Below are 21026 nucleotides of genomic sequence, written 5' to 3'. Positions count from 1 at the left end.
TCTTAATCACAGTGTGAGCAAAGATGTGCATGTAGGAGAGGGGTGACATGTTCTGGGGAGAGAAAAGTCCAGCTTGTTTGTGACATAAAGTGTGTGGAAGACAGTGGTGGGAGATGGACGAGACAGAAAAGCTAAAGTGACCCCACATTATACAGAGCCTCCAGTGCCGGGAAAGGGGACTTTAACCTGGAGGCAAAGGGGAGCTCCTAAAGATTTGGGGGAGGATGAATGACCGTCCTCTGCCTGAGAAAGAGTGTTTTAGAAAGAGCATGAGAAATAGAAGCAAGAATGAAGGCAGGAGGCTCATGTAAATGGATACTGATGAGGGCTTTTATGAAGAAGATGGAAGTGGAAGTAGAGAAGAGATGGGGATTAGGCCCACTTGGTCACTGATTGAATTGAGAGGTGAGAGAAAGGGAAGAGGGAAAGAACCATTCAAACATGAGAGACCAATAAGAAATATCATAGGATCCTAGAACTAGAGTTGGAAAGGGCCTCAGAGGCCATTAGGTTTACTCTCTCCATTTTATAGATGGGGAAACTGAGGCCCAGGGTCACCTAGGTAGTGACAAGACCAAGATTTGAACCTAGGTCCTTTGGTTCTTTCAACTGTACCAGATGATGATATAGAAAATAATAGTGAAGTCAGGCAAAGGAGAATATTTCGGAGTAACAACAACAGGTTTGGTCCTGGCCATATTGAGTTTGAGACAATTTTGGAACATCCAGGTGGATGTAGGCTAGAATTAGAAGTCTGGGAATGGTTGGAGGAAAAGGAACCAAAAGTGCCCTTGTATCTCTCTAGCCAAGAAGAGAGACTGTCCGCTGGAGAGAAGTGATAGCCCTTGTCCAAAGCTGCAGAGGGGTCAAGGAGGATGTTGAGGAAATGACCTTTGGATTCAGCAGCCCCTGAAAAAGGAGCTTTAAGAGTGGAGTGGGGAGAGAAAGCCATTGGAAAGAGCTTGGCTGAATTTGTTTCTTTAGATGAGTAACATCAAAGGACCATGAATCTCCCCCTAGTAGGGAGCAGGAAGGCTAGGGACTCTTCCTGTCCATCTCTTAGAGTGCTTCCCCCATCCCCCACCTCTGCTCCCCATCTCCCCCTCTACTACTTAGTAGAATCAGATTAAGAAGACAAGCTGTGGGCAGTCATTTTTCCTTTCTGACCAATGGGGCTTTCTGTCTGTCTTTGGGCAGTGAAGAAGTGGAGAGAGTGGGTAGAGTTAGCTTTTTCAAGTTTATTAGCAGTGAAAAGGAAGAAAGAAGTGATGAGAGAGTTTGAAGGGTCAAGGAAAAGCTCATTGGTAAAAATAGGAGCTTGAATCACATCCCTGTTGTCAAACTGGGAGCCCCCAGGGCCACCTGTGAGCCCTGACACTCTGGATTGCCCCAATTGTAGTGCAATTGGGAAATGGCTAACAAAATAAAGATAGGGCAAAGCATAGATAGTGTTATTTCATCATTTTCTGAGCAGCAGGAAGCATCTTTCCGTTGAGTTTGATACTACTAAACTAGACCTCTGACCCACAATTCTAGCTTGAGGTCTGAGAAACTTGGATTCTAGAACCCCTAGGTAAGGGCTCCCCCCCACCTTCTGCCCACCACACACACTCACACACATACTCACACACACACAAATTTCATACACACACACACACACACACACACACACACACTCACACACTCCAGGGACACACAAAGACACACACACACAGACACACTCACTCCGGGGACACACAAAGACACACGTGCACTCCAGCCTTCCTCTCGAGGACACCTCTGAGAAGATGTTATCTGTGAGGTGACAGCCCCACTTCAGTAGCCAGCCCTTCTCCCCCTCCCCCATGCACCTGGCTCAGGAACATCCCTAGGAAATTCTCCTGCCCATCCAGCTTAGAGCCATTTTGCTTTGCTCGTGTTTTATTTTGTTTGGTTTTTCGTCAAGTGACCCTCACACATTCCTCTCATACTTGAGAAAGGAGGCCCGGGGAAGGGTTCTCTGGTCAGCTGTCAGGAGGCCCCGAGGCCATATCTCCCCCTCCCCTGCCCCTGGTCTTGGAGGCATCCGGTGCCCCCCATGCAGACATTCTTGGGGGAGCCTCAGGAATCTGGCCCGGCCACACTCAGCCGGTGTGAAACAAGAGCCCGGGAGGCCCATGAGAGGATGCCTTGTTTCCAGAGCCGGAGGCCTGCCTCCTCTCCTCCTTCTTTGGGAAAGGTCACCCCCCCACCCAAACTGGGCTTTCCCATTCTCCCTTGGGATACATGTCCCTTGCTGCTTTCCCAGGATATCCAGCTTTTGAAGAGTCCAGTGGTTTGGGTTGTGAGTGTGCACAGGAGAATGGGGCCCACAGACCCAGAGCCAGAAGGGACCTAGCAGGTTACCAATTAACTCCAATCCTGTCATTTTTCAGAGGAAGAAACTGAGCCCAGAGTCACCCTGGTAGTGCCAAAGCCAAGATCTGACCCCCAATTGTGACCTTTCCACTGAACCACCTTAAAGCCCATAGCAGTGGCAGGTCTAGTGTGTGGGGGAGTGTGTTTCTTTGGGTAAGAATGTATGTGTATGTGTGTGATTGTATTGGCGTGTATGTAAATGAGTGTTTCTGAATATGGGGGTATATGTGTGGATGAGTGTGTGTTTGTGTGTATGAGTATATTATGTGTGTATGTAAGTGTGATTGTACATGTCTCTGTGTGTAAATGTATTGTGTTTCTGTGTGGTATGTGTGTAAGAGTATGTATGAGTATTTTTGTGTATAAGTTTATGTATGTATGTTGTGTTTGTGTATGTGAGTGTGTATTGTGTTTATACACAATGTGTACATGTATAAGTGTGGGTGTTTGTGGTATGTATGTATATACGAGTGTTTTGTGTATGTGTGTGTGTAAGAATATGTATATGTATTGTGTTTGTATGTATAAGTGTATGTACACCTTGCATTGTGTGAGTGTACATGTCTCTGTGTGTAAATGTATTGTGTTTCTGTGTGGTATGTGTGTAAGAGTATGTATGAGTATTTTTGTGTATAAGTTTATGTATGTATGTTGTATTTGTGTATGTGAGTGTGTATTGTGTTTATACACAATGTGTACATGTATAAGTGTGGGTGTTTGTGGTATGTATGTATATACGAGTGTTTTGTGTATGTGTGTGTGTAAGAATATGTATATGTATTGTGTTTGTATGTATAAGTGTATGTACACCTTGCATTGTGTGAGTGTACATGTTTCTGTGTTTCTCTGTATGTATATGTGTAAGTGTGAATATATTGTGCTTGTGCATGATATGTGTGAATGATTTTTATGTGTGTTTATGTGTATAAGCATGTTTGTGTGTATAACTATGCATGTGCACATGTGCAAAAGTGTGTCTGTTTCTCTGTGTGTATATGTGTAAGTATGTGTAAATATGTAGTTGGGTGTTTGTGTATGTGTTTGTATATGTAAGAGTGTGTGTAAATGTGTGTGTATGTATGTACATATAGCACATGTGTATGTTTTCTGTCCTGAAGAGCAGTCAGGAGAAGAGGGGGCACACCTGGGAGTGGGCTCCAGCTCCCTGCTGATTCAGAGCACATGGTTTATGGCTGTTCACACTTTATAGCATTTTGTTGTTCCTGGAGCACTTTTCTCCTTTGGGAGGTGGATAGTATAGACATTATTCTCCCTACCTCCACCCCCCTACAGAAGATCAGAAAAGGGCAATGACCCAGCCAGGATCATCCCTCCAAGAAATATCTGGGCTGGGACTCCACCTCAGGCCTCCTGGCTCGGGATCCAGTGGGGCAGGGTGGTCTGGGGGAGAGAGCACTGGTCCTGCCCTCGGAAGGGATCCATCCCTAACTTTTTCCAGTCATGTGACTGCGCCAGTCACTCAAACTTTATTTGTCTCAGTTTCCTTGTCTCCTCAGGATACAATGAAATAATTGTATAGTGCTAACTTAGCACAGTGCATGGTACATAGTAAGTGCTACACAAATGTTAGTTGTTATTATTATTACTAATAATTATGATTATGGCTTGTGAAAATCCAATGATATGAAATAGATAAAATGCCAAATCTTAAAGCTCTATAAACATATCAGCTATTGGAGCTGTTCTCTTCCACAGGACATGACGAAGTCATGTCTCCCTCTCATGTCTCCCTCTCTAGACAAGTTTCTCGTAAAGTGAAGGGATCAGGCCCATGACCTCTCAGAATACAGATTTTAGAAGTGGCCTTGGAGTTCGTACAGCCCAAACCCTCCCATTTAATGGAGGAGAAAGCAGAGGCCCAGAGCAGGATCAATGACAGATGTTTCGGTCACACAGGCAGAAAGAAGCAGAACTCAGAAGTGGCAGGCACAGGTACCAATATTCTTTCCCTAAAGCTGGGGCCTATCTGTGTCCCCCAGCTCCAAGATCTTTTCCAAGCATGCCCTTGAGGAGGGAGGCTTTGGGCTCTCCCTGCCACTCCTCCCTCCTTTCCCCCTACCCCAGAGGCCATCCCCACCTGGGAAGAGCAGGGACCTAAGAGAGATTTTTTTTCAGGGTCACTCAGAATTCTGGGCCCCCATTCCCACCCCCACCCCCATCATCAGCTTTTGACAAAGGCAGCAGAGAAAGCAACAGCAGGACAGGTGAGAAGGAAGCTCTTTGTAGTGGTAAAATCCTGGGAGAAGGGGGCTCTGAGGGGGCTCGGGGTGGTAGGGATCTGGTTTCCTGTTTATGCCTTCACACCTCAGCTCCACGTTCAAAAATGTAAACTATCCATCTAGGATAGTGCAGGTGTGCGTGCGCTGGGGTGGGGGTGGGAGGGTAGGGGGCAGCCCCAAACATTCCTAACAGCAGCTTTCCCCCAGCCCGAACCAGAAGTCAGAGGGAAGGCCTAACATCCCCAAACAGTCCCGTGTTAACCCTTCCTGGGCCTCACAGGATCAGAGGGCTACAGCTGGAAGGGATCTCAAAACATTTTACAAAGGAGGAAACTGAGCCCCAGCAAGATTGTATAACTGGCCTAAGATCACACTGCAGTGAGAATCAGAGACCAGGTCAACTGAGTCCAAAGTCACTACTTTTTCCACTGTGACAACGGGAAGAAATTGAGGGACAGAAAAGGAAAGCCATTTGGTGAGCTCTGCTCCCACGAAGTCCATTATCATCTCTGGGCTAAGGATTCTTAGCTTTCCCCTACCTGCCCGACATCTCTGCCTCCAAGCTCACATCTCTAAATGCCTTTCTGACATCTCCAACTAGGAGTCCAGTGATCATCTGCAGCTCGACATGTCCAAAACAAAACTCATCATCTTTCCCCCAAACCGTGTCCCCTCTCCTACCTTCTCTATTCCTAGTAGAAGGAAACACCATCCTCCCAAGTCCCTCGGCTCCCAAATTAGACAGCATCCTGATCTCCTTCCTAGCTCTCACTCCTATGTCCAATATGGCACCACAGCTTGTCAATTTCACCTCTGCAGCGTCCCTCTTAGATTTCACTTCCACAACCTCTCTCCTAAATTTCTCCTCTGCAATATCTCTTGTAGATTTCTCCTCTGCAATATCTCTTGTAGATTTCTCCTCTGCAATATCTCTTGTAGATTTCTCCTCTACAATATCTCTTGTAGATTTCCCCTCTGCAACATCTCTCCTAGATTTCTCCTCTATAATATCTCTTGTAGATTTCCCCTCTGCAACATTTCTCCTAGATTTCACTCCTGCAGCATCTCTCAAGTATACTCTCCTCTCTTCTCATGCAGACCTTCAACACCTCATGCCTGGGCTATTGCCAGATTCTAGGGGAGAAGGGAAAGAGAGAAAGAGGAGTGGTCAGCCTGTCTCAAGTCTCTCCCCACTTCAGCCTATCCTCTACTCAGACACTGAAGTGGTTTTCCTAAAATGCAGATCTGATCATGTTATCCACACACCATCCCAACTCAATAAACTCTAGTGGCTCTCTATTGCCTCCAAAAATAAATACAAAATGCTCTGTTTGGCATTCAAGGTCTTTTTTAACCTAGCCCCCTCCTACCTTTCCAGTCTTCTTATACCTTACTCTTCACCCCATTCTCTTCAATCCAGTGATTCTGGCTTCCCGATTGTCTCATGAACAAGACGCTCGTGTCTTGCTGCAGGTATTTTCTCCATGCCTGGAACATCCCCCCTTCTCTGCTCTGACCACTAACCTCCCTGGTTTCCTTAAAGTCCCAACTAAAATCCCTTCCTGTCTCTTCCTCCACCTCTCTTAAATTAGTGCCTTCCTTCTGCCAATTATCTCCTATTAATCTTGTATGTGACTTGTTTGCTTGTTGTTTCTGCAATTAGATTGTGAGTTCCTCCAGAACAGACACTGTCTTTTGCCTTTCTTTGTATCTCCAGTGTCTTAGTGCAGGGCCTGGCACAGACTAGCAATGAAGGAATGAGAGTATTTATGAAGTGCTGACTGTATGCAAGCACTGTGTTAAGACCCGAGGATACATCTCACATTCCAGTAGAGGAGACATCACGCAAACAGTGGTGGTGGTGAAGGAGTCTGGTCCTTGAGTTTACCAGGGGGAGTAGATTGATAATATCCATCCAGGAACAATGACAGAGCTGATTTGATGATGATTTATGGTTCCAGATGCCGAGGAGAGAATGAGAGCGCTGAGCAGAGGCAGTTGGAGAGTAGAGAATAAAGTGAAAAATAGTAGTTAGGGTTGTCTAGAAGAAGTGGTCACCCACCAGAATAGCAGAGGCCCCAGGGCAATGAGGTTAAGGAGATTGGAGGGAGGGATCTGCAATGTTGGTCAGGGAGAAGTGCTCACCCACCAAAACAGCAGAGCCCCAGTGCTCATGTATAATTGTGTAGATTTTTACAGGGGGCTCTCTCTCTGCTCAGCCCTGGACCCAGCCACCCCATCCAGCTCCATATGAGCTTTTCATAGAATCTTTTACTTTCCTAATCGGGATTGAGGTTCCTCTTTGAATCTCCTGAACTGACTTTTTGAGTTCTCTTGAAGATACCACTCTTTGACTAATGATGTTGTTTTCATCTGGTTTCCTCAAAGGATTTGTCTTCAGCTCATAAAGGGATCATTTAGCACAGCCTCAATTTTTTATTTATATCTCCTGGGGGTAAGGATGGGATTAAGCAAAAGCTTGTTAGTCATGCCTTGGAAGGAGTTTTGATTCAGATAAAAATTGGACAAGGTATACACTTACTTGGTAGGTTTCTTTACTACATATGATTGGATCTAGGAAGGATGAACCCCCACAAAAAAAGGCTTGCCCTTAAGGACTTTACAGTCTTCCAGAAGAAACAGTATATACACAGATCAGCAACCTTAATGTCATTTTAGGGGTGGGAGAGAAACAAAAAGTGTTCTCTGGAAGGGAAACAGTTGGTCCAAATGAGCCAGGGGATCTAGCTTTGGGACAGGCAGCTGAAAAAAGCCTTGGAATAGCTGTATTTCTGGCAGCCTTCAAAGTAAGAAGGGAATGTCTGAATCTAAGCCCAGGTGGGATGCTCAGCTGCCTGAAAGCAAAGGGCTTGTCTAATAAATGACAGGATTCTGTAAGAATAAGTAATAATCCCTCACAAAGAAAGTCTAAAGCACACAGGAGAGCTATTATTTCCCTTTTCCAGCTGGAAGTAGTGGGGTCCCGTGGGTAGAGTACTGAATTAGAAGTAGTGGGCCTGGGGTCTCACTCCAATTCTGCAACGCGAGGGATGTTGACCAAAAACCTCCTTGTTCTGGACTCCAGTTTCCTCATCCCTGAAATGAAGGGACTGGACCAAATCCAAATGTTATGATCCCAGTCTACCTTGAACCCTTGGCTTCAGGCTTCCAATCTATGAACCAGAGTCAGGTCGAGATTTCTGCCTACATCCTCTTTCTTCAGGGAAAACAGCTGGTCAAACAGCAATACGACAGCATCATGGTTGGTGCTCCAGAAAGGGACTCCGTGTCCCTCATGGGAAACCTCCCCTCTAAACTTTTCCCTAATCTACTATTGGCAGCCTCAGCTGATCCCTTCCCTGGTAACTTAAACGTGACACAATATCCCCTCCATCTTCCCCCCTGCCCCACTTTGTGCACTTTCCCCATCATTGCCAGCAAGTCTCTGGCTGATCTGCACTCCCACCTTCCCTTCCATCCCTTCTGAGAACACATTAGGTGTTGAGGGAGCTGCCATTGCAGCTGATTTCCCTTCAAAGTCTAAGCCCATATTTGGGGATCCTTTAACTCTCCAGGAATCAGGGGGCCCATCCTCGCTCTTACCCACACACCCAGCCTCCTAGTTTGGGGCTTCCTCTCTTCCTCCTCCTCACACCAGAGGATGCCTGACCTGGACGGCCAAGCCCTGTCCAACCCTCCCATCCCCCTTCCCCCCCCCCCCATTCCCTTCTTCCTTCTCTAAGTCCCAACTGTGGCCACAACACCATTTGGTCTGCCAACCCACGCCAGCCCACAAAAGGTGACACACTTCCTCACTCCAATTAGCCAAATCACTCCACAGGGAAGAGACGGGACAACATAGCATGTTTATAGTCTCAGTGCCTGGCCGGGGACCAATTTCAAGGTTGGAGGGGCTGGGGAAAGGGAGGCCAGCTCCCCATCGGCCTCTCACTCATGACCCCAGTTACCTGCATGATGTTCATTTACCATCCGGGCCAATGCTGGTGACAGGCAGCTGAGCAGCAATCTGTGGAGACACCCGAGGAATGAGGGACAAGGCCAGCTTTCCAAACCTTCATACTTGGCTACCTTGTCCAATCTACATCTGAACTAAAATTCCTTCCATGGCATGACCAACAAGCTTTTGCTTAACCCCACCCCCACCCCCTGTGAGGGGAAGCTCACCCCTCCAACAGAGAGCCAGTTCCTCATTTAAACAACTCATTGTGAAAAAGTTTTCCTGATGTCAAGACTAAATTCCTCCTGTAACCATCTCGCCCATTCCTCCAAATCTAATTCCTCTTTGTCAAAACCTTGGTGATAATTCTCATGTCCCCTTAAGCTTTTTTCTCTCCACATCCCCAGCTCTTTTAAGTGATCTGCATATGATATGGACTCCATGCCTTTCACAATCTGCCTCTCCACCAGTGTCCAATTCATTTTTGTCCTCCTTAAGCTGCAGTGCCAGAACTCCAGTTACAGGATCCAACCAGGGCTGAGTATAGTTGGATAATTCCTTCCCTGTTCCTGCAGGCTCTCTTCTCAATAGAACCCAAGTTGGCCTCTGGGGACCACTGATTCGTTGTGAGCCAGTGGTCCACTAGAACCTTCAAGTCCTTTTCAGATAATCTGCCATCTAACCCTGTCTTCCACCATTTGGGAAATTGTGGAGTTGATTTCTTGAACTCAAATGTAAATCTTTGCATTGATTTCTACTAACTCATTTCACTGGTTTCAGCCCAACCACCTCGATGATCCAGGGATCCTGATTGCTACCCAGTGTCAAACTAACTGCCCCACTTTGTGATATCTGCAAATCTGCTAAGGATTCTTGGTAATGTCTTATGTATAACACAACAACAATAGTCATAATAATGGGTGGCATCCAGATAGAACCTTATGGTTTGCAGAGCATATTACAAATATTCTTACAACAATTCTGGAAGGTAGATGCTATTTTTATTCTATTATTATAACATTGTAATAATTAAATCTCCATTATTCTCTTCAATGCTTAGCACAGTGTCTGACACATAGTAAGTACTTGATAAATGCTTATTGATTTTACAATTGAAGAAACTGAGGCAGATAAGTGACTTGAATGCAATCAGATAACTAGTGAATGTCTGAGGTAGAATTTGAACTCTGGGCTTCCTATTTCTAGATCCAGCATTCTATCTACTATTCTCTCCTTAGCTGCCTCTATATGACTTTAAGGCTGAATGAGTGGTTTCCTCTCACCAGGTGTTATGGTACTTAATTAGGTACTACATTAAGTATGATGGTACCTCTGTGTAGTAGGCCCCACAAGTGTGGTTAGCCCCATTTTATAGAGCGAGCTATTCTACCCACTGAGAACCTTTATAAAGGTAAAATCCAGAATTCAGAGGGGACTCAGCTCCAAAACCATCTATTACAGGAGATTTTTTTCTGATATACTTCCCCACCCTAGCTGCTGGAACCTCATTCCATGCAAGTCTTATATTTGCTTTGTATATGTCTTATATTTACTTATGACCAGGAGTGTTTTGCTAAATGTTTAACAACTAGCTCTCCAGGAAAATAAATGCAAGCAGGACACACTTTTAAATTTAATCTGTACCATTTACATTTCTCCTTCACTTTCTTAGTGACAATCAGAACAATGAATCAAGCCCTAATTTGTAGCTTTTACTGATTTCCAAGGTATAAATAAATGCTCATATTGGAAAATAACAATCAGTTCAGGAGAGGATGAGAGCTGGCTCCAGCACAACCTTGCTTACAGGATTTGTTTATGTTGTCTGCCCCCAATAGAATATAAGCTCCAGGAGGAGCTACCCTATTGTGTTTGCATTCTCAGTGCTTAGTTTGTTGACTGGTTGATTGTAATGGAGGGCTTTGCAGAGTAATATGAAGGACAAGACTCAAAGACAGGTGGGCACCAGATTATGGAGAGCCTTAACTGCTAGGCTGGGAAGATTTATTTTCATCCAATAGAAAATAATACAATAAATAATTTTTGATCCTGGGAGTATCTTGATCAAATTCGACTTGAAAGGAGGTTTCTGGTGGGTGGAGCGTCTCAGGCTTTATGAGTTTCCCAGGAATATTGAACATTTTTAGATTTTTAAATGACACAGAGCTGGGACAGTGATAGGCAGAATCCCAAAAGACCTCAATAGGCCAAAAAAATTGGGCTGAATCTAATAAGGAAACAATGGGGAAAATATAGTCCTAGATTTGAAATAAAAGATTCTGTTTCACAAATATAAAAGGAGGAAATGATCAGGTGGTACTTTATGTCTGAAAACGATCTGGGTATTTTTAGCAAACTACAAGTTCATTACAAGTCAGTATGAGTGGGCAGCCAAAAAACCAAGGTCATCATTGGGTTGCATTAAGCAAGGCAGAGTTTGTAGTAAGCACAAGATGTAGTCCTTCTGTATTCCGTGTTGGTTGGACCCTGTTTGGAGTATGATGATCATTTCTGAGCAGGATGTGGATAAGCTGGAGTGCATCTGGAGAAGAACAGCCAGAATGAGGTAGACTGGGAGAAAAGACCCTTGGGGAGGCAAGATTTCTACTTTTTAAATATTTGAAAAATTGTCATGTAAAAAAGAGTCATATTGTGGTTTGAGATGGCAAAATTAGAAGCAATTGGATAGGAATTTCTGAAAAACAGATTTGGACAAGTCAAGAAGCATTTATTAGTGGGAAAGGGATAGGAATTTATTTAGCACCTACTATGTGCCAAGATGTTTCTCAAAAATAGATCTAGACAAGTCAAGAAGCATTTATTAATGGGAGAGGGACAGGAATTTATTTAGCACCTACTACGTGCCAAGATGTTTTTCAAAAACACATTTGGAAAAATCAAACAGCAATTTATTAAGCGGACAGGAATTTGTTGTTGCTTGTTGTTCATTTGTGTCTGATTCTTTACGACCCCATATGGGGTTTTCTTGGCAGATACTGTAGTGGTTTGCCATTTCTCTCTTCTCGGGATTAGGGCAAACAGGGTTAAGTGCCGTGAGGAGATGACAGTACCTTCAGGGGCATGGTCGAGAAAGAAACCTAGAGAGAGCCCTGAGAGGAATGAAGGAGTGAAGCTCCTTAAAATGGAGGCACCAGAAGAAACTGTCCATTAGAGCAGGGAGCCTCGGGTGGAGCAAGAAGTCTGAAGAGTTGGGATTGGGGCCTGGAAAGGAAGGAAGATATAGGCCGGAGGCAACAGAGTGGAGCAGGCTGCTGCAATGGCTAGTGGGCTTCTCCCTCTTGGAGGTCCTCAGGCACAAGTTTGGGTGACCATTTGTCACAAGGGCTGTGAGAGCTCTTTCAACTCTTGAGATCCCTGATTCTGTGGTCTTGACTTAGGGAGTCTTTTGGCAGTTCTGGAGAAGACGGATTGGTGAGTAGATGGTCAAGGAGGGAGACCTCAGGAGAGATGGGATAAGGTCCTGAACCCCATTGGATGTTGATTGTGTGAGGAGATGGACTCAAATGATATTGCAGGTGCTTCATATTCTTTCATTAGAGTTTCATTCCTTTGGGTCTTTAAGGTTTTCCCAGAGTTTTGTATTAGATTTTCTTGGGAGAAAAAAACATATTAAGCCATTATCTATGAGTACCTGGGAGATAATTGGGGGGGGGGGGAGAGGGTGGTCCGGGACTAGTGGAACTTTGTATTAGGACAAAAATGCAGTTTCCTCTTTCACATTTTTTCTATTGGATCTAACCAGCATTCAGGATCTTCTTGGGGGAGCTTCCCTCTTAAGTCTGATTAAAGTTGGCAATACAGGAAGGCATAAATAAGGATGGATTTACACTCTGAAGACCCGAGTTCAGATCCAGGCTCTCAGCTCACATGGGCAGCGTGATTCACAGGAAGAGTGCCATCTGTGGGCCAGGGGATCTGACTCATTTCACACCTCTGCTTCGCACTGACTAGGTGATCCCTTTCTGAGCCTCCATTTTCTCCTCTGTAAGATGGGGGTGGGGGTGCTGGATTTTCAGAGGTGTCAAACTTGCAGTCCCTGGCCTTCTACAATAAGGAAGTCCTAGGCCTAGGGGACTTACCTGGTCTTTGTGATTCTCAGTCCTGAAGAGTGCTCAGGAAACAGCTCTTTCTCTTTCCATCCAGAATGGTGGTTCCAGCCTATAACATTTCTTGTCTCCCACTTGCTCCTCACACCCACAATTCCCAGGGCTTGAGGAGTTCCCACCATGAGAGCTTAAAGAACATAGGTTGGAATTTTCACTGTTCCTTAGTACTCCATTATTTTATTTCTCTAAGTCCCAGGCACCCCCTCCTCCAGGACACATCCCAAATGAGGGGGCTGGTGAGCTCTCTTCCCCATCCCTTCTAGCTCAAGGATCCCAGGATCTCCCTAGCACTTGTCCCCACAGGCAGCAGCGGAAGGGGAAGGGGGGAAGGGTAGCAGGGGCAAATCTCTGCAGAGGAAAGGCACAGGAGAGGGTGCCCCCACCCAGGACCAGGGAGTGGGCTCTCAGTCACCTTCTTAGCTCTCCCAGATGCAGGGTAGAGGTGCCCAGCTAGGCAAGAGCTCTGGGCAGAGCTCTCCGGGGCCAGCCAAGGTGACAGGGCCACGGGACGGAGCTGGTCCCACGCCGGGGCCGAGCGGCCCCTCCGATTATCATGTAGGCCTCGGTGTTTCAGTGAAAGCCTCCATGGGAAGTTGCTAATAATGGCAGTAAGAGAAAATATGCTACATCTGTTATGGATAGCAGAACAAAATTAGCTGCTCACACCTCTGACATCCAAGATGTCTTAACTTAAAATACTCCTTGGCTTCCTTTGCATAATTTACTGATTATATTTAAAAGAAATACAATTTTGCAATTACTGTTCTTTCCAGCGTGATATCTATGCATCATCTCCCTTTTATGTTTATATATTTCTCCTTCATTAGTGCAGTCTGAAGGGTGATTAGGATTCTTCAAACATTTTACAGAGGTTAAACGTTGATTAAGATTTAATTATTACTGTAAATAGCTCGGAATGACATATGGTGTAAAAGCCTGGCATATGTGCATTTGAATAAATGAAGCGCTATTTCCCAGGATGCCTCAGTCTCTGCTTAACAGCTTTCCCGAAGGGTTATGTTACACCTCATGGTAAGATTGCTGGGATGTTATATTTTGTTGGTTTTTGCAGCTGAAAGCGAAGAACAGTTTTCCAGTTTTTTAAAAACATTGAATATTTTAAATACCTAAATTGTTTTGCACAAATTTTTGCTAATTTGTCTAACTAGGTTAAACATTTTCAAAAGCATTTCGATTTTGGAGCGTGGGCTCCGAGCATTGTGTTGGTGGCGGGCGTGGAGACTAGGGGAGCCCACGGGGGTGGGGGACATCGGGAAGTGGGGTGGGAGTGGGGGGATGGAGAGACCCTGGTGGCCTAAGGTGGGGAGAGGTAGCCAGACCTTCCCCACCTGCTTTCCTGTGGGTTGCCAAGCCCTCAGCATCATGGGAACCAGGAAGCAAATAGGGAGGGGTCCTGCTCCCTTCCCCCTTCTAAGAAGCCTGCACTGATGACTCTAGCTTGGGATGAGATTTCCCTTCTGAACTCCTCTTTGGTTCCCCTGAGCTTCAGATCATTCTTTGTCTCTTAGATGTGAGTCTTATCTCCAGAACTAGACGGTGAGTTCCCTGAGGGCAGGCCGTGTCTGGTACTGGGGAGAAGTGGCTGGATTTGGAGTTCTGATCCCAGTTCTGGGGCTCTCTCCCTTGGGGGACTTTCAGGCAGTCTCCCTGGACCCCCGGGTGCTCATCTGCAGTGAAGAGACTGACCTTTGAGGTCCCTTCCAGTTTCAGGTCTGGGATCTCCTGGTATGGACAATGAGAGGAAGGATCTTGGGCTTCTAGACTGACAGGGACCTTCAAGGTTCTTTAAAACTCCCCTCCCCTTGTCACAGTAGAAGAAAAACAGGGCCCAGACCTGCAGGACGTCACCCAAGAAGAAAGTCCAAGAGCTGGGATCTGAAACACGGTCCTCTGACCCCAGAACCAGGGCTCCTTCCATTGCCCAGACCTAGCACAGGACACAGGAAACAGTTCCATATCCAAAGTGATCTCTGGTCACTGTCGATGTTTATTACGAGACTGGGGAAAGGCACTGTAGAATTTGAGGGAGACAAATGCTGAATCTCTTCTCAATAGGGGCAAAAAAAGAAGAGGAGGAAAAGGAGACATGGTAGAGGAGGAGGAGGAGAGAGAGGAGGAGGAGGAAGAGGAAGAGGAAGAGAAGAAGGGGGAGAAGAAGGAGGAGGAGGAAGAGGAAGAGAAGAAGGAGGAGGAAGGGGAGAAGGAGGAGGAAAAGGAGGAGAAAGAGGAGGAGGAGGAGGATAGAACAGACAATATGGCCAGTAAGCTGGACTTTGATTTCTGGCATTCTAGAATGAATGATTAAAGGGATGGTTCGTGAACCCTTAGAAAGGGAAATGGTGATTTCTGAGAGCCAGCGTGGATTCAATGAGAACCAGACATTCTGGTCTTGCTCCGCTTGGCTCCAGGAACAGAACCGGACATCATGGGAAAAGTTTCAGAAAACAAGATTTTGAAGAATAATTCCAGATGTCCCCTCCTTAGGGATAATGTAGAAGGGATTCTTGATCAGATGCAGGTAGAACAGCTAGCCTGAGTCCCTGTCCAAGTGGGAGACTGTAGTGATTCCATGATTTAGCAAATACGCTAAATATTGAGTTGAGTTGAGTTTAATAAACTCCCTTTCTTCGTCTCTCACCATTCTCCAGCTCAGTTTGGGCTCATTGGGATCTTATAAGATGGCCAACAATGGCATGTTGGCCATGGAGTTGGAAAATCCTGAATACATATCCAGCCTTAGACATGTGTTACCTGTGTGACCCTGGCCAAGTCAATTAACTTTTCTGCCTAAGTTTCCTCATCTGTAAAATGGAGATAATAGATGCTCCAACTCCCAGAGTTGTAGTGAAGATACATTTTGTTGTTCAATCATCTCATATACTTTGTGCCCCCATTTGTGATTTTCTTTGGCAGAAGTATTGGAGTGGTTTGCCATTTCCTTCTCTAGCTCATTTTACAGATGAAGAAACTGAGGCAAGCAGAGTGAAGTGATGATACAACTTGTAAAGTATCTGAGGCTGAATTTGAATTCAAGATGAACTGTCTTGATTTTAGACCCAGTGCTCTATCCATTGAGACACCTAGCTTTTTCAGGATAAAAGGAAATCATATTTATAATGCTTTACAAAACTTATAGTATTACATAAATTGTTGTTAATAATAATCACAGTGATGATGATTATGATTTTTAATATATCTCTCATTCCATGAGTGCAGGAATGGAAAACAAATTTCTGAGATTCATTTTCAAGTCGGCCCCTTCCTTTCTTCTTGACTATTTGCTTTCTAGATATCTTCGGTCCCAACCCTGGCTCTGAGGTACCTAGTGGGCCATATGAAGAGGGTAAAGGCCACAGCAAATGTTCATTTTTAATTCAATAAATATTGAAGCATCCATAGAAGCCATCAACCTTGACCTAAGTAACTACTGAGGTCCCTTCCAACTCTCTATGGTCCTAAGTCCATCTTGCCCCCTCTTGCTTTGCAAATGAGGAAACTGAAGCAAAGACTGTTGAATATCTAGCCCAGAGTCACAGTTTTCTTGGGGGAAGAATCATGGGATCACCTTAGTTGAAGGGCCCGTGGTGGTGAACAGCCATCCCTCTCCATCATCCCTGGGAAGTGGGCATCATGGACTCTTCTTGCAGAATCCCAAGGAGGTGGACCTCGATGTCTCAGATTTCCCTCTACCTTGCTGAGCCCACTTTTTGGCGGTCTGTCTGGGCACCCCATTTTAGGAAGCTCAAGTCATAAAGCTGGAGAATACCCTGAGCAAAAAGACAATCTTGCATTTAGCAAGCATTAATCGAGTGCCAAAGCACTAAAGTGCTAAGCACTTTATAAAAATCATCTCATTTGCTCCTGGGAGGTAATTACCTAGGAGGTATTATCATCCCCATTTTACAGTTGGGGAAACAGAAGTAAACAGGGTTAAGTAATTTGTCCAAATCACTAACTGTCTGAGGCTAAATTTGAACTCTGATCTTCCTGACTGAAGTCCCAATGCTCTACCCACTGTGTCACCTAGGAGGATAATAAAGAGCGTACTGTATGATAGGAAAGGAACTGGGAAATGGTTAGTCTAGCTCTCTCCTCCCACTCCTGGCAAAGGAGTCAGAGAAGGAGATTAGGATGGCAGTGAGGGGACAGATCTCTTAGAAAGACATTCTGGACTTGGAAGAGACCCTAAAATTTTTACCTATTCCATTCAGCAAGCCATTTATGAACTAAAGGATCTCAGGAGTCATCTATCTAATACATCCCCTTCATTTTATGGATGAAAAAACCAAGACTTAGAAATGAAGCGATAGCTCAGATGACAGTTAATAAAAATCATGAGTGAGATTCGAACTAATCTTTTAACTCCGAAAATAGTTTCCAGTGAGGAAATAGCCCTACTTATTTCTCTGATTCTGAAGACGCTCAATTGCCATAAATTATATGGCAGTTCTCTTCTAAATTCAGACTCATTAATTCAGGTAACATTTATTCAATCCCTTCTAGATGTAAGACACTACCCAGAGCCTCCAAAAATGTCATAGAAGACACAGTTGTTTCTTCTAAGGAGTTTAATGCATCCTGCAGAACTTATACGTCTCTCTGAAAAAGATTTAGGTTCCATATTTTAAATGGTAGTTAGGATGGTGATGACATGTTAACTCCTGCTTAACAGATTATATTTTTTTAAAGGTTTTCTTACAAATCATACTGTATGCAATCTTCACAGAAACTTAATGAATAGGGAAGACATTATTTCCACTTCACAGAAGAGAAAATAAAGACTCAGAGAAGGTCTTCACAAGGATTTCTTAAAGGCATATTATGTGTCAGGTTCTATGCTAAATGTCAGTTATATTAAAAAGGTGTTTTTGTTTTTTTCCCAATAGTCCAGGTTCCTGAATATTTCTATGTCTATAGCTCCATAGATCCTATCCTCTTCCTTGAACTTTCTTTCCGTTTGCTTAAAGTCAGTTTAATATTTTTTTGTTTAGTTCTAAAAAGTAATACCTTGATGATTTGATGAGTATGTCACTAAATCTGAACATTAATTTTAGATAATATACTCAGTATGTTTGTTTGTTTTTTATATTGGCACTATCCAACCATGGACAATCACTCTCCCTCCAATTATGTGTCTTCCTTTATTTCTTTGCTGGTTTTGTTTGCCACAAAAAACTTTTTTTCCATCTACACTGACATTCAATACACAGACACTTCATACATGTTTCTGGAAGTTGTTTCACATGTCTTTTCTGTAATATGGATTTCATACCTTAATCTTTAGTTCATCCTTTAATCTCTCCCTTTCTCTTTTTGGACCTCTTTCAATCTTCTTTACCTTGTCTATATCCTTTCCTTTTCTTCTTTCTTTTTCCTTCCATTTCTCTTTTTCCTTCCATTTCTCTTTTCTTTTTCTCTTTACCTTTTTCTCTTGAGTTCTCTCTACTCTATCCTCTCTTTCTTTCTCTTACCCTCTATTGTTAGTTTTAAATCAAAAAATTTTTCCCTTTCTTTATTTCTATAAAAAATACTTTGTAGTTATAGTCATTAAAATCCTGAGTATGAAGAAATAGATTGGTTCCCATATATTATAAACATTTTGGTAGTTATTTTAGATGGGATTTTTTTCTCTCTTCTCTTAATTAGGTTCTGTTAGTAATATACAGAGTGATGAATTTTTGAGCTAATTTTATATACTGCCACTTTATTGAAGTTACTAATTCTTTCCAATTCATTTTAAAAGAATTGCTGGGGCCGAGTAATTCCTCTAATCACCTGCAAATATCTACAATTTTGCCTCCTCTTTAAGACATGCTTATTCCCCCCATCCTTGAGATAGCTTTGAGAGTCAAGTATCAAAAACAGATCTATCCACCATAAAGTTCAGCTCTTTTGCTGTCTGTCTTAACCTACTGGCAGGTCCAGTCTCATCAGTAGCTGTTGATCAAATCAGTTCCCTCCCTCCCAAGACAGCTGGCAAAAGCAGATTCTATGCCAAACTCTTTTCCTTACTACCTATGTGATTCTGAGCAAGTCAATCTCTTCATCTGTCAGATGAGTAGGGACTAGCCTAGATGACCTGTAATGTCCCTTCCAGCTCGACTTCTCTGAATGTGATATCTTCCTATTTCACAGTACCTGTTTAAGCCACTGCTAAAATTCTCTATTCCCCATTGGGAGAGTATCCCTCTCAGTTCATTTCACTTAACCAATCATCCAACCAGCAAGCATTTACCAAGTACCTATTATGTTCCAGACACTATACCAAAGAAAAAGCAAAAATAGTTCTGATCTCCAAGGATTTTCCACTTTAATGAGGGAGATAACATATATTAATCAAAAGGGACTGATAAGTCCTAGTTCCCACTCCACCGGTCATCCTGATGACTCATCTCCTGGGTACCCTGCCCCCTGGTCAGAATTCTATCACCACTCCAGATTTATATCAAAAATATTTTACACATAAGGTAAAAATAGCAGACATCATTTTCACCGAGGGAAGAGGAGGAACGGTCCTCCATGAGAACCCAGCAGGGAATCCTTCTGTGAAGTGAATATTCTTTGTGGTTTATCTGGTATGAAATCCAGATTTTCATGCAGTGAGATGAATCAGGAGTAGACTAGCATTGATTAGACAAGGGTTGGAACAGGGAGAGAGAAATGAGCAGGTGTTCAGGCCTGGAGTCTGCAGAATGGGCAGTTAAGGCATATACAAGACTAGAGAACAGAGAATATCCAGTTTTGAGTATATGAATAAAGCAGACAAGGTATAGCAGAAATGACAAGAGATAAAAAATAAATCACTTCTGGTGATGTGAAATTGAAACACTTTGCACAAACAAAATTAAGGCATCTAAGATCAGATTGGTCAACCATGGGAAAAAATCTTTACATCAGATTTTTTAGGTAAAAGCATAGTTGTCCAATACAAATAAAGATGACCAAAAACCATTCCCTCATAAATAAGTAGTTAAAGGATATGAACAAACAAAAAACTTTAAAACAATTCATAACTACATGAAAGAATGCTCCAAATCGTTAAAAATATGAAAAAAGTCAAATCAAAACAACCCTAAAAGTTCCACTTCATCCCTAACAGATTGGTAAGAATGATAAAAGATGCAGATATTCAATGGTGGAGGGCTTGTGGCAAGAAAAACAGACACACTCATGCATTTTTGGTGGAGCTGTGAATGGAAAGCACTCCATATATACCAAAATATTTGTAGGAGTACTTTTTGTAGTAGCAGAGAAGTGGAAACAAACTACTTTGTCCATCAATTAGGGGATGGCTAAACAATTTGTGGCAAATAGATATAGTGGAATATTACTGTGCTATAAGAAATAATGAACATAATGAATATAGAAAAACATGAAAAGACTCATGTGAACTTATGCATAGTGAAGTAAGTAAAAACTAAGAAACAATGTATACCAGAGGTTTCAAATCAGGTTAAAATGTAACTGGGAAATAGTTAACAAAATAATTAAAATGTGATAAAATATAGATAACATTACATTTTAAAACTAAGTCAATATGTAATCTTTATGTATCAGTTATATACTGATACATTTTTTCTTTATTAATGATCCCTATTTCTGTTTGAGTTTGACATCCCTGATATATTTAACAACCATCTAAATGGACACAAGTTAAAAAACACAAGACCATTGAAATTGAATGTTGCAAAATTACAAAGAATAAATTTGACTCCCAAGAAGAGATAGGAGAAACACCTCCCTCCATTCTTTTGCATAAATGGGATGATCCACAGGTGTGGAATATTACACATAATGTCAGTTTTTTTCAGTCTTCTAATATATTTCTGTCAATATAATACAAATGAATATAATACCAAGTTAATTTACAAATTAGTTTTTACAGATTAATTTACAAATTTAATTTAATGTTATGTCAGTAATATTACCAAGTCCTTTATAGGACACGAGATAACAAAATTCATCTGGAAAAACAAAAGGTCTAGAATATAAAGGGAAATGATGAAAAGAGGTACAGATGGAGGCGGAAAAGCACTTCTAGACCTCAAGCTATATTGTAAAACAACAATCATCAAACCAATCTGTTCCTCAGGGCTGTATGGTAAGGGGTTCAGATCCTAGTATTGCAAGCCTCCTCCTAGGACCTTCCAAAGCCAGTCCCTATGGGCTGCTTCCTCTGACCATTCATCCTCACTCCAGGCTCCTTCCTTCCCCACCCAAGAAGCTTAAGACTTAGAGTTTAAGGCCTAGTTAGAGAAGTAGATTAATGGAGCACTCTAGACA

At 43.1% G+C, this 21026-nt stretch overlaps 1 protein-coding gene across 3 annotated transcripts in view; it reads left to right on the top strand.

Moving 5' to 3' along the window:
• The window catches only part of SFXN5 (sideroflexin 5), a 203896-nt gene that overhangs the window by 178612 nt on the left and 4258 nt on the right, over positions 1–21026 (top strand). Inside the window, exon 14 of one of the 3 annotated variants that reach the window (XM_074285547.1) lies at positions 9376–9459. The exons of the other annotated variants lie outside the window; for them this stretch is intronic. Coding sequence (XP_074141648.1) covers positions 9376–9444 — 69 coding nt within the window. The 3' untranslated portion in view covers positions 9445–9459. Of the gene's footprint in view, positions 1–9375; positions 9460–21026 lie in introns of those variants that run through there. 3 annotated transcript variants of the gene reach the window in all.

The sequence above is a fragment of the Sminthopsis crassicaudata genome, chromosome 2 (assembly GCF_048593235.1).
Source record: "Sminthopsis crassicaudata isolate SCR6 chromosome 2, ASM4859323v1, whole genome shotgun sequence".
NCBI classification, from domain to species: Eukaryota; Metazoa; Chordata; class Mammalia; order Dasyuromorphia; family Dasyuridae; genus Sminthopsis; species Sminthopsis crassicaudata.
This window is presented reverse-complemented; position numbering and strand designations above follow the sequence as displayed.